Source organism: Mercenaria mercenaria, chromosome 17 (assembly GCF_021730395.1).
Source record: "Mercenaria mercenaria strain notata chromosome 17, MADL_Memer_1, whole genome shotgun sequence".
Taxonomy (NCBI): domain Eukaryota; kingdom Metazoa; phylum Mollusca; class Bivalvia; order Venerida; family Veneridae; genus Mercenaria; species Mercenaria mercenaria.
The window spans coordinates 12200586-12226154 of NC_069377.1; the positions used below are offsets into that span (position 1 = coordinate 12200586).

A 25569-nucleotide genomic window follows, 5' to 3' on the forward strand; every position below is an offset into this window, starting at 1 on the left:
ATTGTAACTGAGTTTGTTTCTCGACCATATCACTTTTGCTTTAGGAACGGTTGCAATAAAGAATAATAAAGTTAAGTAACATTAGTTTTTGTTTATACAGTCATTGCATGATGGAGAGGTATATGGCCAGGTTTATCCCTTACCCTGATATATTTCTAAAATGGACTGGTCCATCATTCAATTTGGGCAATACCATTTATTATTCGGAGGGGTGTTCACAGAAAATTTATTGAGTGAATAGCGGAGATGACATGATCATTCTGCTTCACATTGTCGCATAAGTCACATACATATTTGTCGCGTGCTAGTCTAATGTTTGAACATGACTAAAGATGGATTTCATATGTCCAGAGGTCAACCATGATACAACTGGTGGTGTTTGACAGATTTCAATTGTGCTGAGTTTGTTTTGACCATATACTTTTGCTTTAAGTTTGCTTTAAGTTAAAGTTTAGTCACTTTTTTTTGTGTTATACAGTTCATTCATGAACGTCCGTATGGACAAGTTTATCCTTAACTGAATATGCCTCATCCCACTTAGCCATAGGGAATGCGTTTTTGCGGGATTCACTGTGTACTGACTGATACGAATACCGTGCCGGTCTATGATCTTGCCGTCGCACCTGGTTCGCAAAGGTGAAATTGCTGCAGTTACTTTCGGATAACACGTGTTTCACTGACGAGAGCCCAGAACACTGGTGTTATGTTAAGTGCCGGTTGTTTTAATAATAAATATACTGTTGAATAATTTTTAACGCGTTTAACAACAACAAATTTTGCCCATGGATTTGCGAGTCAGTAAATAATGTTTGTTATGGTCCCAAAGTAAGAAAGATATTTATTCACATATATGGTAGAATGCATGATGATTGATATAAACGTGTAGGTGGCAACACAGACAGTGGCATCTGTTAATAAAATTAAATGTGTTGAATGGTGTAGATATTGTTTATTTTCAACCATGTTTCAACAGATGTTGCATAAATTTCCGACTACCAGTTCAAAAAATGATCAGTGGGAAAACAGATTTGGTGCCTTCAAACGTTCATTCTGTCATTTATTTCATTGTCAAAAATCTCTAATTTTTCTACATTGTAGCAAATATACTTTTTTCTTAATCTTTGCTGGTAACACGTACATGTAGGAGTTAAGCACATAAATGTAATATTATGGGTATTCTACATGGCATTTATATTTGAATGATCATCTCTTTGTAACACGTGTATTGTAAACTCCAGTACTTTCTTTTGATTTCTGTCAATGTTTTATATCCGTTAACACCACCACGTGATCATCGAACAATCTTAACAAAGGCCCTCAAATTATCCTTTGGAAGTTGGCCTGTATCCATCCACAAATTCAAACGCCAAATATTCAATTCACACACATTCACACAAAAACTTCACAAATAAAACATTGATGAATAATGCCCCAGATCTGCATGAATTTATTTTTGTGACAATAATAACAAAAATCTAACTAATATCTTCAATATTTTAATCTGTTATTTCTGATATTCAAAATAATACATGTATATTGAACAAAATGTTAAAAATACTAGGATAAGATTTACTTTAAAATCTGCATAAATTTTCAGAAACAATTACACATGTTCATATACACATCTATATAATATGGTTTATAAATAACGCTTAACATTCGCTGCTCTCTGATCAGTTAACACAAACATATGTTCACAACCTAGCTTTTCTAATCTCACACATTCATTTATATGTCAGTTTTTTAATCAAATGTCCTGTGAAAATGACATTTAATATGTATCCATTCATATATATCTAAAATGGCTTTTTATGTATTTTTTTCTAAACATGGGAACTTTTTGCGTTAAGCCCACTTAAGTCAGCAGTTGGTTAAAGATTTAACATCTGATATAAAAATTTATTAAAAGACCGAAACTAATACGTATACATGCACGTGTCGAGAGACAAAACATCCAAGCCAGGCAAGATAAGCATTCTCGTGCAGACTGAATAAAAATGATAAGAAGCATTAAAAAATATGTCATGGACTCACGTGCAAATTAGAAGCCCTATGGCAATAAAGTATATACAATGTAGTAGAAAACCCAAGCATAATGTGCATGTATATACATTAAGAATACATTTATATTTATCTATGACGATTTATAAACCGTGACTAACTTCAGATCATCCCCAGCTCAGTTTTGTCTTTTTTTTTCAAGAAAGACACAAAGTACATGTCATGATAAAAAGAAAATGACTAAACACAGTAACATACCCACGTAAAATGAATGATAAATTGCAACTGAATGAATATTTATCTTCTTATTTTGCAAGTCAATATAGCACGAAGTTATGTTTTCCTTTATTACAATCAAGCAAAATGATACACAATGAATATTCAGGACAGTCGATAATTTTCTCGTATTGCAAATGTAAAAAAAAAGTATGAACATATTCTTCTGAATATAATAATATTCATTCTTAAATTGATTTTTTTTCTTCATATTCTAACAAACTTAGATACTGCGTAATCTGAGGTTTCTAGTCTACACTCAGATTGAGAAAATGACAGTTTTGACTAATACCAAAGGAAACTCCATACTCTTGTTGTTAACTGAAACAGCTGATCATAATCTAATTAACTTGGTAATTTTCTTCTTTGTTACATAAACCTCATTCATATTGCAACTTATATTGCTTATTCATGTCCTTTACGATATTAATTTCAAAAGTATCCGATGTGTCCATAGGAACGATTAACTAACTGGTCACAAGCCAATTGTCTTAGCGTAAAATGCTTTCAATGATAGTGCAACCAAATCGCCCATCAGAATGACTTCATATATTGTCAAAGTTTGACATTAATAACGATACTTGTGTCATGGCACATAGAATATCTAACACCATTATTTTAAACATCTGGTTCACATTTCTAGATATTGCGAACGTAATTCATTTACTTTCCAGCTGTAAAGCGTAATCAAACAATCTCAAACACATACTTGTCAAGCTCCAGGCGTTACCTATCAAGACGCAACTCTTGTGTGTTTTCCTGCACCTAGATCATCACATGTCACTACATGGTCACAGCAATAGAAACATTCTGTACCCGGTCGTTTCATTTTACACTTCTAAAAGTTCTTAAACGACTCTACCGCTGTTTAGTTTAACACAAAGTTTTAATCCTGGCTCTACAAGTAATTTCCTAGTCTTCATCTTTTCTAGGCACACAAGGTCTTGATAAACTGACGTTAAGCAAACACTACATCTTCGACTTCAATAACACAATCAGATGGAATATATTTTACTCTTCATTTCGAACCTCCCTTATTTGTAAGTACACAGATTTAAGCCTGACCCCTTTTCTATATGTCAAAAACACAATATGTCACACTATATTCAGTTTCAAATGCTGTATAAATATCCGATAGCTCAACATGAGCGTCCACATTTCTTTCAGCTCCTTTTTTACCAAAAACGAAGTCACCTTTTATCTCTTAACTCATATCTCATTGGTCAATACACAGACTTTCCCGCGTCAAAGACAGTATTTATAGATGGTAACGGTCCAGGGTCTGTAAATCCTTGGTGAATATCGTGATCAACATTGATCATCCCAGTCATACAAGATGCAATGTTTAGAATATCATCTGAACTTATGTTATCTGAAATTAAAGATATAAAGATTAGATTCCCATTTTCTAAACAAGCTCCGATTTGAGTTCAATTATATGGAATATCTTAATTTGGTTATTACTTCATACTGAACTTACTTACCTCTCCCTTAAACAGGTCGTCCTGGAAAATGTATGTCTGACAGGCCGCATGACATTTTTAAAGAACACCTTGATGATCAGTTTTGTTATAAGATGCTTTAGATCTAGCATGTGTATTTATAAGGCTCATAGGTAAACCTTACTGTCTGACTAAATTCTTACGTGTTACTAAACCACACTGGTGCACAGAACAGCCTCAACTAGCTGCCACAGTGTCATAATTGTTATTTTTCTGACTAAACATGACAGGACATAATACGTTATTGCAATTGATTTACCATGACATTTAATACCCTGTTACTGGAACTGACTTTTTGACATTACTATCTTGTGACTGAAATTGACTAATCACGACATAATCAAGTCCATGACTGATAGAGACTTATCATGATATAATGTGGCCTGTTATTGCAACTGACTTACCATGATGTCTTGGACTATGGCAACTTGCCGGACTAGAACTATTGAAGAAGTTGGAAGTGTCCTTGTGACGATGGGGTTTGTCTAATATATTCAATGTGTCATTAGTGTAGTCCGGTGTGAACTGAGTTAGCTGTGGTCTTGGTTGAATAACTGGAACATATTCTGCAACAGGTTTCTGTGGGTGACTAAATGAACTTCCAGAAAATCCAAAATCTGAAATTCAAAAAGCAGAACATGGTAATTTTATTCTAAAAATGGCACTTTAGAAATAGATATCTGTAATACAATACTAGATCTTTTCAGATTATATTAAAAGAACATTTTCACGTTGCAAGAAAAAATAGAAAAGTCCGTACGGCTCATATAGACCACGTTTTTCACTAATTCTACAATATAAATCAAACTAATAAGTCTAAGTCTAGAAAAAAAATTATGTGCAATAACTGTAGTTTCTATAACTGTGGTTTCAATAATAAACATGAAATCAAAAAGTTTCGTATTACATACCTTGTGGAAAAGCTGGCTGATTGCTAGAAAATCCTGAATTTGTACCAGTAGGAACAATGTTAAACGCTGAACCAGTCTGGTGTAAAGAATTCGTCTGAAAACCAGACTGTGACACAGGTTGTGGTGCCGGAAATGACGAAAACCCATTATAGAACAAGTCAGCACTGTCTGTATAAGGATTATATGGATCAAAATCGTTTTTAATGGAATATAAACTGGAATTATAGAATGGATTTCTAAAAGCACTATTTGATCCTCCACCTCCCCAGGAACTGTTTATATGTGAGGAGCCAGCACTCTGGAAATCTTGAGCTGAAATCAGAAATAATTTATCATAAAATCTAATAAAATCTAAAAATAGGTCCTTTCGAAGAAAAGAATGCAACCAAGCATAATAATAGCAGACAGTTTGATAGAGTTCGTTCATGAAAAATAATGTTATGAAAATTACGCCCACTAACATCGGCTTAAGCGGCATTCTATTATGCATAAAGACTGAATGAACACTAAGGTTGCAGATAATAAAACAAAACTTAGATCAAGTACGGACAGACTCTTTGCAATTAATCACATTTGCCTCAGATAAGAATGAACTTCAGTCTATAACTTAAGTATACAAAAAACAGAAGCAAAAAAAAAACAAAGATAAATATCAAACAGGGAATGCCATGTTCCAAAAACGCAGCCTCTCCAAAACGAAACGCACAGCAGATGTGCACACTACCAACACACACACAAACTCGCATACAAAGCAAACACACGAGGACAAAACGAACAAATAAAGAAACACAGTGGGGCACCGCCTTGGAACGGTCTGGCACATGGGCTCTTATGAAGAAAGTGACATATTTATATGACCGCTTTTTCAATTGGGTCTCAAACATATACATAACAAATTATATAAAATCTGAAGCTTCATAATAGTGACAAAAATAAAGTAAATTTAAAACATTATCTTTAATAGAGAAATAAAGTTGCACGTACCCATATAAGGAAACGATGAGGATGAAATTATTGACGACGTTTGAGATGCTGCAGGATTAAACAATGGACCAGGGTTGATTACAGAACCTCGTGTGGGATTCGGTACTATTGGTGACATTGGTGGTGTCATCATGTGTCCATTCACAGGCTGAAATATGTATGGAATATAAGGGTTAAGTTTGTAATTGGAATATTCAAGGTTACCTGCATTAAAAGTAGAAAATTATTAAACTTTTTGAAGACCCGTAATTGCATTCGGTCAATAGAATGAAAAGTTAATCAACAACATCAAGAAATAAAACTATTTTAAAACATCACTTCATTGTATGTATATCAAATTATAACATTAAATTTCCCGATATAAATGTGTTGATGTACAACTGATTCATCAATAGCATAGCGAACATAACAGATACATGTTTAAGACAGTTTATTCCTTATATTAGTTTTTATTAACTTTACCTGGGACCCAACCATTGATTGCAGTGGTATCAATGGGTTGTTGTAATCTCTCTCAGCTAAACCTTGATATTGCTGGAAAGATCCATTACCCATCTGGTGGTTCATATAAGTTTCTTTCTTTACATCAGCACCGTTTGGCTTTGTAATACGATTTGCAACAAAACAAGTGCTCGGTGTAGTATTCAAAGGCTGACGCACTCCTCCTTCATCTAAAAATAGAGTCGATTACAAAAAGTCTATATGAGCCGCACCATGAGAAAACCAACATGGTGCATTTGCGACCAGCATAAATCCAGACCAGCCTGCGCATCCGCACAGTCTGGTCAGGATCCATGCTGTTCACTAACAGCTTTTCTAATTGCAATAGGCTTTGAATGCGAATAGCATGGATCCTGACCAGACTGCGCGGATGCTGGTCGCCAAAATTCTATGTTGGTTTTCCCATTGTGCGGCTCAGTTATAGTTGACTTGCAATCAAACGTGACTTTCGATATTTGACTTTCGATATTTCATATAGAGCACTTGTAATGAATTCTGATAAAATAAAAGAAAAAGAATAAACTGCTTCTGTATTTTTGTTGGATGTTAAGTATTTGACCAGCTATTAAAATATTGACAGTCCCACAAACTCTTCTTACAAATGTAAAAATGAGGCAACGAAACCCAAATCTTGCCATATGAATCAGTCTATTACCAGCGTTTCACATAAACCTTAATATAAGATTACAAATACTAACCAGCTTTCGTATGTTTGTCTAATAAAGTCTGTATTTCTGTTTCCTTTTCATTATGCAGTTGGCATTCAACGGCAAGAAGTATGTATTCGTCCAGGAGCATTCGTATCAAGTGAAAAGATGCTGAAATAAAAGAAGTAAATGTGGATGAAAGAAGAAATTAGTATCAAGTGAAAAAATACGAATTTAAAAGAGAAAAGACCCACACTATGATCTTAAATCTATGATAATGCCAAATGCCCGTGGTCAAATAGAATGTAAATGTACAGTGGTTATTCTACTATATATAATTTAATAAATAAACATCTTTTGTGGTTTTGATTTATAACAATATATATGAGTTTGTAAACAAATACATATTTTTTTCTGAAAAAAAAATCCTCTGTATCATAAATATTAAATGTCTTGAGCTACTCATGCTTCTTGGGATATACATTTTTATGCATTAAGTTTATTGGATTTTATGAAGAGTTGGTAATGCGTTCACATTAATATAGATGGATCAAACTGGCTTATCAAATACCTACCAAAGCATTGAGCATTGTTCAGAGTTAGGTTGTGCATAACCCTTGCACCAAAGAATGACCACTTCAACAGGAAGTCTTGTGCTCTCTTCTTAAATGATCTACCGTTTTGTTTGCTTGGCTGAAAAAATATTTCAATTCCATCATTAATTCCTGCTAAAATTCCAGATTTGTTTTAGTTGTCTTCCCTAGCAATGTTTAATTAGATATTTTCATATTCAGCAATAAAAGTCCGCTGCCAGAAGGATCATTTGTCTTTTCTGCCATAGGAACCACATTTTTTCAAATTAAGACTAAATTGAAAAACCTGAGTATTCTCCAAATAGATTACCATCTGTACATCAGATTACTTGAAATCAATTCGTGTACTTTGAAAATTAACTTTTCATTTTTTCACTGATACTATAAAGTCACTGCTTATATTTTCAAACATTAATTTTAGTCTTCATATCTTTAAACTCAACTCAAAAAACTAACGCATTATGAGATTATGGAAGCTAAACAAGACGTTCCTCAGTCATATCAAATCCACAATGCGATTGCTGTTCTCAAAATGTTCCATCATTCTACATACTTTTATGATCTTTTGTTCCACTACTTGATCCAGCCATTCTGTAAACGCTTCTACTGTTGCTTGTTTTCGTAGCAGTTCCTTGAACTCTCGCAATACTGAGGGAAACAAATCTATAAATATTGGTTTTCTATTTGTTCTAAAGGTTAAATATTGGATAATAAAAACAACTTTAATAGGAAACTTATGCAGCAATCTTCGACAAAAATTCAATCGGAGTGAACATGAATAAAATGACACTTACTGATACATGCAGGGTGATTCATTTAGACAGTTCATATCGGCGACTTGTTTTAGGTATTTAATAACATACGGTGTGAAAATATATGTAACATATCTTGCTCGTTGACATTTTTAATTTCTGATACCTAAAATATCAGTGTTATTGTTGTCTTTTTGCAATATTATATTTTTGTTTACTTACGTTCTGCGTTGAGTTCTATATCTTGATCACCGTCGTTGTTCGCATTTAGAGCATGAGTTCCAATCGAAGTGAGATCAATACGATCAACGTCAGCTATCATTTGATTCACAAGCTGTGCATCGTATAAAACTGGCCGGGCAGTCTGTATTATAGTGATATACATGTAAAATTTTGATTATAGGAAACAATAATAACAAAATATTACCAATATAGGTCTAACTACTCGATACTATTATTGCATACGTGAACAAAATGTAACATGTAATTTTACAAGACTAAGATTTTCTTGTTTCTTTCGCAGTACAACAAATAAAACAGACATGCGGCAGAAATTACAAGAACACTTGTAACAAATGATACATGCTGCATGTTGTCTGGATGAACTGATAATACAGTGAAACACCGCTCGCTCGAGGTCGCAAGGGGATGAGCAAAATGCTCGAGTTATCCATGGTTTCGAGCGACCCAAACATTGACCAACATACGAAGAAAATTGAAGTTTGTTTTACCAATTGTCATCGAGACCATTTGCAGAGGAAATGGTGACGCGTAATCATAACACACTCGTGACGTTTTCACAAAAACATATTGCAAACGTTATCTATGATAGATCGTAAATGGCACATGTGAAGAAACAGCTAAGACATTTTATTTTCATGTTGTTTTTAAATTTTTTTTATTTTAAATACTGTAATCGAATTCGCAATTTTCTTCTCCAAATTAAGATCTCATAATTATTGTCTCAATTTTATGAAAAGGCTATCTTATTTCCTTTATTTGCGTGCAAACAACTGTTGATTAAAATATTAAGACCTCATAATTATCTCCTCGATCCCGCAGAAAAAAGTAATAATTAATAACAATTTTGATCAGTAAAATTTTTCTTCCACCTTTCATCAATAATTAATCTCATTATTAGGTCAAATATACCGACAAACATACATTTAAGATAGTCGGGGAATAGACCATGCAATTCTCACGGCGTGCGAAAATTTTAAATTAACCGATACATTCTGACCGCCGAAGGTGTGAAAAAATTTGACACCTCTGCTCGAGTTTGCCATAAGCAACAAAGAGTAAATTAATACACAGGGACCAGGTGTCATGCTCGAGCGATCGAGTTATCGATGCTCGACCCAGCCATGGTAATTTCACATAGAAAATAGAAGGAAATCGGCCGGGACCACATGAATTGCTCGAGCGAGCCCGGGTGCTCGAGTCATCGATGCTCGAGCGAGCAGTGTTTCACTGTATATGTAACATTTATGTATTGAGTGTCCCTTTCTGGATGAGACAATGAATGTCTACTTCTTAAATCTGAATTATTTTACCTGTGCCAGATGAAGAAAGGAAGTTTGTCTTTTTAAAGCAGATGCAAATCTTCGTGCCACTGGCAGTTTGTGTTCAGACAATTTGTCTGGCAGATTATCTAGAGCTGTGGCCATCCAGTTTTCCCAGTGCCTGGCAAAGTTACGGATGTCACACAATAAGCTGTAAAAATATTTAATTTATGGGAAAATAAATATTGTTTTATTGCGGTGGTATCAATAAAAACCAAAAGTAGAATTACGAGATTTATATACCAACCATGTAACAGATACAGATAAAGTAGGCGGCACAGCAAACGTAGCGGAAGAAACAGACACAAGGATTCACCCGTCTGTAGCAGATTATTATAAATATTATTGTAAAAAGAGCTGTTGAATGGCACTGTTGAATGGATTAACAACTTACGTTTCAGGCATTTCTTGCATGGTGGAAGGTATTAAAACTTCAGTCAAAACCTGTAAAAAAACATGTATTATTAGTAATTTAGCTGAATCATTTCACAGACTGATCAAATAATTTTAGGAAATGTTTTTGTATCATTATCATAAAATATTATAGACCAAAATACCGAAAATGCCTTTCATGGCAAAAAGATGAATCTGTATTTGTGTTTGATACCCAGTGTCACTTTATAATAACATCTAAGTTAAAAAATATTTTTAATGCACCATGTCGCCAGATAAATTAATTTCAAATACTAAGGAAATACGGACTTAGCACAGAACTGTCATCCATCACCAAACATATCTAGTGACTAACTAGTAACTAGTTATTTTGTGTTCCAGTGAGTAGGCCATATGAGAAATGTGAGCAAGGCAAAATGTACAAGAAGATAAACAGTGGTCAAATTACCTTATAGAGTATAGAGTCACAGACACATATCAGATCTATGATGATTTCATGGTCTACCAACGGCAACAAGTGTTCCGGGAGTCCTTGCCAGAAATGTAGTAGAAAATTCTGGATCTAATAACAAGCATATTTATGTAAGTCAATTTCTCTCCTGGTCACGGCACCAAATTTAAAATATACACATATGTACTATAATCTTACATATATAAAACTAGGACTCAAGAAAATTATAAATTGGTGTTATTTTGAGCCAGTATATGATAAAGAGGCTGGAAAAGTAATTACTGATTTTTACGCCAATGATAGACATTTCAATATGTGCACGCGCGTAGGTTAATCTGTTGATTGGACTGTAATGTAACACATTAATATTAATGAATGCCCTTTGTTTTACATTTTTACACCCAGAAGTTGTTGCTAAGTTCCGATAAACGACACCTTTCTTAAGAAATGATAACTTTTGACTTACTATTCATCCTTAATAATTTGTAGCGGATTATAAAGTAGAAGAAAATAAATATAATTAGCTAACCGTGTTTGCATAACGACGGCTTTGTCACGATATAAAAAATATGGCCCAGTGCCGCAATCGTTTGAACATTTTTTACTCTTTCTCCTACATGCTTTAAACGTTTTCGTGATAAGACATGCATTTGTCATAAATTCTGGCCGAAAGTCATTAAGACGAATCTAAGCCAATATTTTCTTTACAAATTGCATTAATCCTTGACTTATGTACATTTGTTCTTCCTAAAGCAGACGAGATAAAGGGATGAGAACGTGAAATAATTAATTTATAAACCAATTCTCTCCCTGGATTACCCCACACTAAGAAGAAAATCCGTTTTTGTTAAAGGTTTTATTGTGATCGTAGTAAATCTTGGAAAAAATAAACATGAACAGGCTCGTGAAGGGTTTAACAATCGAGGAAATTATTTGTCATCACAATTAATGAGACTGTACACGAAAAAAAAAAGATACTAAAATACTAATCAACAACGACCGATGTCGTCCCATAACGTCTACTAACAGGATAAACATGTTTGACACATAATGAAAAAACAATAAAGAAAACCATTTTTATTCTATAATAAAAATTAAAAGATTTATATTCTCAAAATCGATCCAATGTTAACAATGTAGAAATTCCTTACGGCGGACCGAACAAAAGTAGTGTCGTATACAAACAGACTGTGATGTACACAATGCGTTTGCTTGCTACGAGTCATTTCGCTTTCACATGCTAAGGATTGCGATTCATGTGTAATTCATACAACATCTCATCTCCTGATTTACATTCTTGCATTTGGAATATACCCAAGCTTTACTCTTTTCCTAATTGAAATATACTTATTCTTGTTTTACTTACGCAAAAAGCTAATTTTGAAGTATTTTCACTTGACTAAAATACTTTTCACTTGACTAAAATACTTAAATAGAGCAAAGTTTCTTGTAACTTACCTCCTCAAAGTTGGCATTGATTGCTGTGTCAAGTATACACTGACAATGTGTTTTGTACATCATGATAAACGTTTCCACCTGAAAATATGCATTTAAATAAGATAGATATATACAAGAACTTGTATATGGGGTTTTCAGTTTATAGACTTGTATAATGTACCGTTTCAAGGCTTTAATGAAGTGCGCTTTAAAATGGGACCTAGAAATGAATCCTTTTCATTGAATGTTGTTGTCTTATTCGGAAACAATATTGAAAACTGATGTATTTTCCAAAGAATAGTTTGTATGAACAGTGAACAACAAATTTCTTTAAACAAAATCGGACCTAATATAATATGTTCAAAGATCCTTTGGAGGCATAGAACGTAATGAAGCCAAATAAAAGCAGACTCAGTCTGACTGAGTCTTTGATAACAAATGAACATCAACAGGTTAAAGAACTTTTAGCATTTTAAACGTTAGAAGCTGTTACATCTAAATTGCATATTTGCTCAGTAACTCTTGCTAAAGTCAACGTGATTGAATATTCAAATGTAAAATGACTTTTCATTCACCTAGAATCTCTCTGAAACTAAAATATATTAAGGGTCTCCATACACGGATAAAATCAATCTAATTCTCCTCCCCTATTTTTTTAAAGATATTTTTCTACTGTTAGTTCAAGAAGAAACTAATGGACAACTGGATATTGTTTTTTGTCCTATTACAAAAACAGACAAACAGAGAAAAAAGGTACGTGGAAAAAATCAATAAAACAATTAAGAGGAGACACCTGCCCAGCAGGCAGAAAAATCAGATGATGGAGTGGAAATTGAAGTTCCCGGTCTGATAACAGTAGCATACCTGAGATAAGAGAAAAAGTAGTACTTGGACTGACATTCAATGAGCAACATGTCAAAACATAGAAGAACATTGCTGTATTCAGTAACCTACACATATATCACAATCAAAACAGAATTCATCATGTTTTACGATTCGAGGATAGATAAGAAAGACAATGAGAGAGGCTTTGTATCATTGTTTGGCGACTTAAATTGATGCATAAATTTTAAGTCTGAATTGAGTGAAATGCATACATCAATATTAGATTAAAATGGTAGACAGGTTATTTGCCACAGAAGTTTCTTATTGAATGCAAATATTTGTCTTGTTTGCGGGAGATTAAATCAGTTGACTTCCTAAAGATAATTAATCTTCTTGTAAACAAACAAGCAGCAAATGATCATGAGGAAAATGAGTACATTGAGGATTAATGGCAAGGAGGGAGGGGTTTGCGTCTATTCTGAAATTTGAAAGGCCGAATTTTGTTAAGGTATTTTGTCAAAGTACAATACACTTAAAACCCATAGCAATTTGCTTACATTTTAAAGCTGGTGCTAGAAGTAGTGCGATGTGGACAATTAGATGAAACAATTTGTTTTTGATATAGCATCTCGTTATACAAAATCAATGCATTTTACAGTTTTTATAACTAAAACCAATCCTTCAAAATATTGGTTCTTTTCAAAGTACATACACTGCATGATATCTGTTTTCTTTTGAGGTGTTCAAACTTAGCGTTTCATTGCTGGTTCTCTTGGATCATAGAGTTCATTTATAATTGAAAATGATAGCAGATTAGGTTTGATTCATAAGAGGAACTGAAAAGAAACAACCACCACGCACCCCATCTAGCACTAATATAAAATCGACTGGATTTCATTACACAAAAAGTACCAGAAAAAATGTCAGCCATCGGTATAAAGAATTCTCAACATACTCTTCCTTCAGTTCTTTTCCTGCCTCGCATTTTTTTTAGTTTTTGTAATTTTCTAATCTTACATATTGTAATGAGGTCAGTTCTATTTTTATGTATAACAGAAAATGATAGCAGACTCGGTTTGACAGAGTCTTTTCATGAGAGATAATAAAAAGTGTAACACTAGTGCCGACATAAGCGGGACTTTTTTTTAGATATAGCATTGAATAGACTCAAATAAGGACCACATCGAGTCTTTTATGAATCTGCATCCTACTTTTTATTCAATTTTTGTATTTTTCCTACCTCTCAAAATTTTCAATTTCGTTGAATCTTACTAATAAGATACATACTTATGAAGCTTACAGAGGAATTCAGACAAAAAGCAAATTTTAACAAGCGTGTATTTTTTCCATGACTTTATTGAACAAGTGACGTTATGATTGCCTTCAGTACTGGTACTCAGGAGTCTACTTTTCCTTCAGACTTTTGACTGACCCGGCATACCATATGGCCATATAAAAATCAAATGAAATTTAAGCTGAATGTTCTACTACTCATTACAATTGAAATACAACTGTTGAAGAAATAATGTTGCCCCAGACTCATTTTTGTGCTGATAGCAACAACAAATACACCAACACTGCTCAACTCTCAATCAGAATTCAACTTGATTTGAAAACAATAGGTGGCATTTCTCCAACGAAAAGTAAATTATAAATTAATACAGTTCCCGAACCGACTTATCTTAATAAGCAGCGAAAAGCAAACAGGGCTTGTTTGCTTTGGAGACTTGTAAGCTGGAACCTTTTCATAAAGAGAACAATTTCGGATTTTTACTCCATTTATAACATACAACCGGACAAGGAGTTTATCGAGATTTCAATAAATGTTGAAAGGAAGGCGATGTCTGTTTAGAAAAGACAGGATAAAGGCAATATTGCCAATGACATGTTCAACAATTTATGTTTCAGTACAAGATAAATTGGACAAAGGTAGAGAAGGTCTTATAAGGAAAAAAAACGCCGAACATTTTTCTTGGTTCTCGAGGGGAAAATTGAAAACATCTTGTTTTAAATATATGTTTGATCTAAATTGACGGGATGGGAGTGTCCGTTACAAATTCTGATGAACAGTCACTAATTATAGTAAAGGCTAGTTTGAGGTCTACGTTTTCTGGATTCCTGCCATTTCAGACTATTCATCTAAATAGTCCACATATTTGATAGACTAAGTAAAGAAAATAACAATAAATGGAACATGCTTTTTCACTTGTTACCTCTTAAAGTTTTGACTGTTTTGAAATGAATTTTGTGAAAAAAGTATTTTGTTGATTTTATGACTTTCTAAAATGCAAATATGTTTTATAGAAAGGCCACAGAAAAGATGAAAGAAAATATTAGAAAACGGAATTAAATATCTGACATAATGTTTCAGTTTTACTTGGTTGGTATTTTCAGAATTATCAAATGTACTTTATATCTAATATACGTGTATTATGAAGGCATGCCAAAACGTTGCAATATTATTTAATATTTTCACGTTAGACAGTTTTTATTTACATCTGTATTCCCTTATGTGGAGACTGTTGCTGCATTTTTACACTGTGTCTTAATCATCTTTTTCTGTTTCAGAAAATATATATTGTTCTTTGTACTTTCAACCCAGGTTCTTTCATTTACATATGCATTCTATGACTTGTAAGATCATGATAGACGCATTTGCATTTACAATTATACATTTTGTATCTAAAGGATAATACATAACACCTTACCTTTTCTTTTTGTACAGGTGGTGGAAGGATGAGGTATTGAGCACTTGGAAATTCAGGTAACAACGTCCCAGTTTTAGAACTGAGGGAATATTTTCTGGTAAAGCCTCCCTGTAAAAAAAGACCAAAATCAATTTATTTATTTGGGTTTTACGGCACACCAACACCCAAAATCAAAGTGTGTTAATAACAATGGTAGAAAAAGATAATTAAATGATATTAACGAAAGTCATATCAATGACATGTAAGAAATACGAAGACAAATAGTAGACCATTTTTCTAACATACTATTTCTATCCCAGAATACATGCAATAGGACTAATTGCTTAAAGGAAACATTTAAATAAACTTAAAGAATATCACTGTCTATAAAACTGATTCGTAAGAAATAATTTATGTGAAAGGTAAATAATGTACATGTAAATGATATTCATGTAAATAATTTGAGTTTGCTCTGTTCAATGTTTCAAGGAATCGTTTATTTCGTGAGTATTTTATTATATTTGAATGTAAAAAATACAATGGATATTTTACAAATATGAAATGCAGATATTGTTGGAAGTTATTAATATCCCGCCCGCTAGTAGAAATAATACTGTCAACAGAGACTTAAATACGATGGGGTTTGCCTGTCATACTTTTAACTGTTTGCATTATATGCGTTTCATGACGACATACTACATCTTTTATTTACATTTGTAGTCTTTCATATGGCGTTTGACGCTGTCTCTTTACATTATTATCATTTATTATCTTGTTTTATTGTTTCGAAAAATACATTGCATCCATGTTCTTTCATACTGGCTTTACCAAGGACATACGAAAATACTTCTCTCTGTAAGTAAGCTTTTTCGTCATTTATCTGTGACAAAATAATAGCAAATTTCAGATGACATTTTGACGTAATTTAAACAACGGATCTCATCAGAGGATGGAATGGGCTTAAAACATTTTGTGTTTCATTTAATTTTTTGCAAGTTTGATGCTTAAGAATAATGAAAGGACAAAACTAGGCGATCATGGTCAATTAAAGGTGGTCCTAATTTGACATTTTCGAGGCGGTTTACATCGTTTATATGTTATCCCAATGTCTTGACAACAAACCGCATCAAAGAATTACAAACAAGCCGCGCACACTTTCCCATCTAACAATTTATTGATAAATAATGGTTTAGTCCCAGAGAGTATAATAGATACTTAACTAACAAGGCGTTCATTTTCATTTGACAAAGAATCGGACCAAGATAAGAAAGGCAAACTCTTGTCTAAACAAAAGTGAATTATCTATACATTCGATAAAGGAATTACCGCTGAGACACAAATCTTGTCTCGTCTGCTGCAAATTTATCAAAATGGCTATCTCAAGACAGTGTTTTACCATTGTGAAATTCAAAGGTTTCATACAACTGACCGTTATAAAAGCTGTAAATGTTGCAGTTACACTTGTTGGTTTCAGTTACTATTTCAAACATCTAGCAAGACCTTAACAAAATTAGCAATACGAGGTCGATAGGGTAATACCATCAGAAGCTCTTTTCAATATCACATGTATATTGTAAATGTCTATTAAAATACTATGTTTCCTATCTTAATATAATGTGTTATCCAACTTTAGCATACACATATGAGTCTTTTCGCTATTACACTTGTGAAAAATATCAGCTTTTTAACAGTAACAGCATATTTTCATTGAACTGTATAATATAACTGTAAAGTATATAAAATAATATAAAGAAAACACACGTATACAGTGAATTTCCAGATTTTCTAAAGCCTTTTGTAAGAGTTTTATCTGTTGACAACAAATTTTTCATATTGCACCAGGGAAATGTTTTTGGTGATGGATTAGACACTTGCACCGGAAAGTGTTTTGGGACGGGTTGAGAAATACGTTTCACTTGCATCCGGTAAAATGATGATGCACGCGGAGAAGATGCCACGATCGCATGCGATGGCTCATTCACCAATACTTATTCTATTTTGTGTACATAAAACAAGGACACCTTTTCTATTCTATGTATGACAGAAGTTTTTCTTTATTCTTTTGCAGCTGGTTTTTATTTTATTTTATGAGCGTAAAACAATGGCGACCTTTCTGTCTTGCATGATTTCATTCGATTTGTCATATTTCATATGGGCTTTTATTTATTCTTTTGCAACTGATACATACTAATACTAATGCACTTTTGTACATGATGTTTTTGTATAATGTTGATCAGAACTTCAGTCAGTGACTTTTGTATAATGAAACGTAACTAAGTGCAGCTAAATAAATTATACATGTTTGTGTTGCTTTTTAACATAAGTAAGTTCAATATAACTCTAAGCGATTAAAATTCTAAACCTTACACAATGCACTTGTGTCAATATATCTGTATATATATCATATTTTGGTTTGTTTTGGTATCGCTATCATAATTCATGTGTGCACTTTGTGTCTACTCATAATCACATAACAGTCCTTAAGGATAGCACATGACATGCGCATTTTGAGCTACATGTACACCCGCCGACTAATTAAATAACAAGCAGTAAGGTATATTTTAGGTATATTTTTATATTTTATATATTTATTTATTGTTAAAGCTCATCCATTTACAATTAATTTTCATAAATACAATACATTTTAAAATACGGCAACTGTTAAATCTGGCCATTCTTTAAAAGAATTATATGAGACTTCTGATTTAAAATGTCGTTAACATATACGTAAATCAAAGTTTATAGACACTAATAATAAAAGGAGTAACTATGTGAGTCCTTTGTGCAATTAGGAAAAAAAATTATACTAAACATGTGCACGGCTTTTTGATAATTTATGAAAGGAAAACTTAGTTTTAGTTACGATTAGACATATATACGCATACAATACTATACAATGGTTCAACGTTTTAGTAAATATTACATATTAAAGAAACGCTACAAGCTGTATGATTAACACGGGCATTTCACTGACTGAAGGTGCGGATTGAAAATTCTGGCTCGATAGTATACTGCTTATGCAGTAACCAGACCCTGTCGTGTTGCCGCAACTTTGTAACTGTAGTCCGTAGAGATCATGTGTAGCTTACACAGATGCAGTTATTTGAACTTTTGGATAACGCTTAGTAAATTTATGTTTATTTTGTAGATTTTAGAAAGTATTTTTGTTAAAAAAGATAGATATCTTTATTTCCTCCAAAATTTGAAGAACAATTAGAAGCTAGGCAAACAATTATGTACAGCAAATAATAAAAAAGTTACGTTTTATTAATTGTTGCGTAACAGTAACTATAATGAATCTCATCAACAGTTACAATGCATTATTAGTTACTACTTAACGGACTATCAAATAAGCGCGTTTCTTTTTTTTTCAAAACTGCATTCCTACAGTTACCGTCCAAAACATTTCGCCAACCAAACATTTTATTTACTGTTTAATGAATTTGTCTTTCATCTTTTTGATTTTAAATGCTGTTTTGTACCGTTCACACTGTTCTTACATCTCGTCAGCATTTGTGTTTCCTCTATTAGATCCTGGATCCGTTTCCTTCAGAACGTCCCAAATGATTTTAAAATTAAAAAAAAAAAAAGAAAAAATGCCATTCCGACGTTTCCGTGTTCATAGCAACACTGAAACCTCTAAACAGCCTCTCTCGCATCAGACCGATAAAACTATCATGTATATTTAGATGAAAGGAAAAGCAAAGATGTAAGAAGTTGGGGATTAGCGAATTTGTTTAAACAGTAACATTTGTACCATTTAGCGGACTATCTGTTTTACTGTTAAACAAATGTAAAATAAACGCATGTATCAAAGTAAACTTGTCCAAACTCCATCAACCAATTATAATACGTAAATTAATTTCTCATCAAAGGGGACCGCGTTTACAGATTAGCTATAAACGACTTTAAGGAAAAACTTTATTATCCACATTTGACTTGCGAAAAGTTAAAAGGTGATTATGTCGCTTAAATGATTAAATGTTTTAATCTTGAGCAAATTTTGGTGTGTCATGATTACAAGAAGAAACTGATAAGTATAAGTAAATGCATCATACTCGGTGGTAAAAGTAGTACATTAAAAATCGGAGGGTATCACGTGACTGACATTTCAAAAAAAATTGATGAGCCCAGAATCTGTATCTAGACTACGAGGTCAACATGTGAGAAATCTAAACTTTGGTAAAAAGGCTTCTAAGGGTTTTTATGTAGGTTTGTTTTTGTTTGTCCTTAAGACAAATAATGGGACCGTTTTTGCAATGAAATACACATGTTGTGATGCAGAAAAACGTGCAGAAACACGTGTTCGTTTAGCAAAGATTGCCCGTGCCCCTTTAAAAGTCAAACAAAAGTAAAATTTCAAACCGGGAAAAATACGTTTACAGTACTATAAATTGCATCCTTAACTTCTTTTACAATACATAGCCTTTGAATGCCTAAAAATAATAAAGAATTTACCACTTGTATAGCTGTTCACGTCATTTTTACACACACACAAAATATCAACGTAATCTTAGAGAGAAAAAAGTTTCGACACCTTCTGTTTCACTTTACTATCGTTAAAAATCAAAAATATATAACGATTTCGATGTTTTAGACCTCGACAGAAAGGTTCAAAATTTTTCAAAATTGAGTTTCTCTCTTTATCCGGATTTCTTATATTAAAACACTGGTGGTAATTCGGGGACATTTTTGAAGCATTCAAATGCTTTGAATTGCTAGATTTTGTCATTTATAGACAAATGAAGGCGTAACATCCCATATTTTGTTTTGTCCTTATTTGCAGTATCAGTTGAAACATTGAATAAAGTGACTGATATTTGGACCATTTTCGGCCCCTTTTACACAAGGCTCAATAAAGGACAAATAATTCGGTATATATATGTGTTTTGGACAGAAGTTCTGATCTAATGAATGAAAAATCTAAGAAATTGGCCACTAAGTACCTTTTTTTTTTGGCTTTTAATCCTTTTAATAAGTAAAAATACAAAAAAAAAGTATCAAACAGGTATTTATATAAAATAATAATTTAACATAAATCTTGAATTCTAGGCATTGTAAATGCCTATTTTAGGGATATGTTTGGGCATAAACTGGTTCAGTATATTGACAATGCTAGAGCTGTCTCCTGTAGTGTTTCAAATTAATTTGTCCCATTTTCAATGTTTCGTTACAGAGCCGAAAAGGGAAAAAAACGAAGAAAATTATTACATGAATAAACGTAAGTAAGCGGCTTTGAATAGCTAACGATATCTCAACATTCTGGTAAAATAACCAGAGCAGAACAAACCGTTACACAAATTCTTCACGGTTGTATTCTAGTTAGGATGATGTTCTCCAAACAAAAAAAATCAATAAATAGGTAAGTTTTACTAAACTAAATTAGGACGTGTACAAATCGCATTAGTCTTTACAAAACTTATTTTCAAAAATAGCAATAAAGGTCTAAAAACAAGAAAATCTAAATGTGAAAAACTCACCTCATTTTTCAATTTACAGCCAGAAAATCTGAAAAATAGAAAACATAGAAAATGAAGATTTTGCTAAGTGCACAAATCTGTTCAGTTTCCCTTGAAGATAAACATTTTTAAATTATTTTTTTTTATCTTTTTACAATCAAACTTTCTCGTTCAATTTAAATAATTCAAGTGTCATTGTTATTGTCAATATTATAAATTAAAGTGTTTTAAAGTAGAAGAAAAGTAAATAGTGTAGATTATCTAATATACTTAGGTGGTCATGTCATATTGTTATGATACGAGATAAGAATAATTTGTACAAAGCTCAAGGTGTGAACAAGTTCATTATATGTCGATTAGAATTTTGCGATTCCTAGATACGAATATAGCATATTATCCTTGCTGCTAGCTTTACTAGACAACTTTGAAACTCTTTTTGTTTGAGCCGCATATACGCGTTTCTAGAAACTGAAGCACGGACACGTGGACAGCACTAGTTTATTTTGACATTTTCATGAATGAAAATATACCTAGGAGATAAATATATGACAGTAATGAGAACACGATCAGGTCATAAAGAATCATTACAATTTTGGAATCTCAATAGATTTTACCAAGCCTACATTTTTGTAGATCTAACCATGTACTGAACTAGTAGTAAATACATGTTTAGACTATTTTCATCTAAGTATGACCTTTTTTACTTTGACATAAGGCTTGGTAAATTCCTTTAATATCTTTTCTCCCTATTTCAGGGATGTCAGCAAATGTTTAATTACTGATTTCATAATCACCTCAAATTACTATTTGTTAATAAGAATACATAAACTGAAAATAATAATACTATGAAATATTGTACTAGTGTATGCAGCAAAGAAACTTAAGCACCTATATTTTAACTAGAGCATATTTGCCACTAGTGCAACGAGTTACACTTAGTATATTTTACAGGCTCGGTAAAATTGTTAATCAGTAATTTTCAGCAGATTATTTGCACATTTGAAAACATTATCAAACGAGCAAAATTATGGAAATACCATGTCTGAAGCACAATTCGTGTACGTCTTAAAGACTAAACTCGGACTCGATATCATGTCAATAATTGTTTATATTACTCTTAACTTGTTAAGTGAAGTAATTAATTAGTATATTTTAGTACCACTATTTTCAACTTTGGAAATTGTGCCAGTAATGATAGTTTATGGACATGTCACGTCCGCGCAAAATTTGTTTACCAGACAGACAGTGCAAAACTCTAGAAGACTATAACTGTATGGATTTCCACGTTACATTTAACACCTTCAATGAAGGTATTAATTAGAACACTGTCTGTACCTTTTACAATTTTGAAAACTTCAGCAAATATGCAGAATATCTGAAAGTATCACGTCTGTGCATAGTTTGTGCACTTCATAAAGACTTTATTTACACTATTTAACAATAGGTTAATATAACGTATCCGGTGAAGTTATTAATCAGGGACCGTGTTCACGGAGCCTACTCTGGACAAGGCTAGAACTTAGGAAGAGGGTGCTTCACCAACATAAATTTAAGTAGAGTTATGTTAACTTTTTGGCTAACAGAAGAAACGAACAAAAATGAGACAGATTTGTCACAGAAATGGACTAATGTCACCTTTTTTTTAAATGATACAGATTATATCATGTGAAATAAATGTTTCAAAAGTCCATGTTTAGGAGATAAATCAAAATAAAAATTAGACAGTGACTTGGGGTCTGGTAACCGGATATGTAGACCAGGACTGTAGTATTTTAGACATGAGTTGTGCTCATATATTGTTCATATTCTGTGCTTGTGTATGAATAAGCATTTGTAACGGAAATCGCACGGTTAAAATTTCATATACAATGTTTCTCAAGCCCGAGTGAAAGCTACAAACACGTAATAACGACAAACGTGACAACTTATCAATGCTTTTCCTTGCCTTATACCTAACTAATACATGTATTTTGATTACTGGACTTCTAGACTCCTGGTTACGAACATTTGTGAAACAGTCCCCATAAAAGATTTAGTACCATCAATTTAACGTTTGAAAACTTCGCCCAAAGTGCAAAATATTGAAATGTCATATCTAAACACTTAATTTGGACAATGGCTACTGTCTATAATTTTTCGACATTTCAAACTTCAGAATTGTGAGTACAGCGTTGTAGGATGATATCAACAAAGACCATTTAAAACTGATCAATTTATCAACATTTTCTCTATCCGCCGCAGACTGAGCTTGGAGCCAACCAGCTTCTGTCTATAGGACGACGTATTTGATTATCTGCGGTCCCCATAATCCAATTATTCCCATGTAAATACAGTTATCAGGCTAAATTACCTCTCTCGCCCAGGACTTTAAGTGGTTAAGCCGATGAAAATTGATACAGAGTATAGCAGTAGTATACTATGACTTTATTACCTTATACAAGTTTCAATTAATTTAATCCTTTGGTCAACTTTCGAATATGCTACAGTGTATCTTAATCCAGTTGTGTTTCTGTATTATGTATTATGATCAAGCATTTTCATTTGATTCCCATGATAGTTACTGTTGCATACAAATATTCTATATAGCTTAATAAATACAAGTAGCTGTTCTTCTTTATTCTATATAAAATTGACATATTTCCAATGTCCGCGGCACACATCAGGAACATCAAGAATATTGTCATTGTTGAATAAAAATCAAAAGAAAAGTTGGGGTCAGGTTCGAATCAAGAAAAATATTTTCAGTCAAACATACAAACTGCAAAATCAGCTAAAATGAGACCCCAAATTGTGGTGGTGGTGTATGATCTTAGTTACCATGACAAACTATATGTCAAGCATGAGGGCTATTTCAATCCGCATTTTCCTATTTAGTGCCTGTATGCCTATATGTATGTTATTTGATAGGAAAAGTTAAAATGTTCTTTTAATAAATGGCGAATACTTTAGAGTAATATATGTATTTTATCAATTTTGAAGTCCAAATATACATATGTGTCTCGATGGTACCGTACATACGCAACTATTGCAGAAGGCATTGCCACCTTTAAACTTACTTACTTCTATGAAAATATTCTACCAAAATATACACAATAAATATTCAGTCATGATATACATAAGTAATAATGAAAAGTTTGAAGACATTTGATGGAAAAAAAATCTAGTAAAATGTATTAAATATTTACATCTGCACATGAAAAGTCCGAAAGTCCTTCTATGGTAAATAAAAACAGATTTGTCCTTCGAAGAAAATGTCATATTTTAAGTAAAAATCACATCTCCTGTGTGATATTAATGAAATATATAAGATCCTTTGGAAAATGGTCAATTTCACCCATACACATTTAGGCACATTTCATGGAAAAGCACTTGAAACCATATTTATGACTGATTTTAAACCATACAATTTGTTCATTGTTTATGAATCCGTTTGCTTTTTGTAGCGGTATCTTTGAACTTACAAGAACAATTTACATTTGTTTTTGTTTTTTCTTAATAATGCTGTGACACACCACAAAATGGTAGATAGATCTTTATTTTTCCTCCAATATTGAAGATTTGAATTGAGCAAATCAAGTCATGCCAACATTTTAGTAGTCAAGTTTTCTTCCTTCTTGAATGAAATTGTGTGTGGTTTTTTTTTTTACAGAAACGGTACAGAAAATGACCATGCGTTAAAGGCCCTAAAGATTCTGACAGAATACATAGGAACAATGAAAGCAATTTGGAGACAAAATATACAGTTTATAAAGAAAGACTAAAATTAACAACACCATCTATTGCATACAACATTCAAGCTTTCCAAAGAAAAGTTCTTTGCGTGCTGAAATTACCGATAGTTGAGCGAAATGACATGCTGAGTAAACATGTGTTTGTTATAGCACAGTTATTATGTCTTGTTGGATCCTAATCATGTCCTTAAAATCGGAGAGAACTACTTATTTAGTTTAAATACATTTGTAGTGGGTCAAAAACTATTGCAACAACCACCTGTGAGCAAAAACATGTGTACAAACTTATTGAAACCTACCAGAGCGTGTTTACATATTTGGCCGTATGCTTTGACAAAATTTTTAAATAGCTAAATGCAATATATTTTACTTCTATGCCAATCAACTTGAAACTGAAAACTAATACCTATAAAATTACTAATCATGTTAGCACGATGTGCTTATTACTAATAAAGGGCCCTTTATTAGTAATAAGCACATCGTGCTAAAGGGCCCTTTATTAGTAATAAGCACATCGTGCTAACATGATTCACTAAGAACAGAAACAGTCATGTGCACGATTATTTTGAAATTTTATCTTTAATCAGAGGTATTGACATGGTCGGCAGCTAGTCAGCTCAATTATAAAATGAACTATAATTCAGTACATTAATTCTGACTGTACAAGTACATCACAAAATATTGCTTCGGCATGGGAAATTGTGTGTATCGCACAATTACTAAAGTAGCCGGTTAAACTGGCCATTGAGAATTCATATATTTAATGAACAGTTACGAGTGGGCCTCGGTTGTTACTTCTGTCAATTTTGATATTTTATGTCATATCATTCTCCACAGCTGGGAATTTCATGATTGTA

At 32.7% G+C, this 25569-nt stretch overlaps 1 protein-coding gene across 1 annotated transcript in view; it reads right to left on the reverse strand.

Moving 5' to 3' along the window:
* Nucleotides 1-1480: 1480 nt before the first annotated feature.
* The window catches only part of LOC123537315 (DNA-binding protein RFX6-like), a 39417-nt gene continuing 15328 nt past the window's right edge, over nt 1481-25569 (reverse strand). Inside the window, 15 exon segments of the mRNA XM_053529049.1 lie at nt 1481-3649; nt 4184-4396; nt 4691-5002; nt 5675-5822; nt 6137-6345; nt 6874-6993; nt 7398-7515; nt 7969-8078; nt 8390-8531; nt 9721-9880; nt 10124-10173; nt 10571-10684; nt 12032-12109; nt 15544-15651; nt 21003-21030. Of these exon segments, the coding sequence (XP_053385024.1) occupies nt 3501-3649; nt 4184-4396; nt 4691-5002; nt 5675-5822; nt 6137-6345; nt 6874-6993; nt 7398-7515; nt 7969-8078; nt 8390-8531; nt 9721-9880; nt 10124-10173; nt 10571-10684; nt 12032-12109; nt 15544-15651; nt 21003-21030 (2059 nt within the window). The 3' untranslated portion in view covers nt 1481-3500.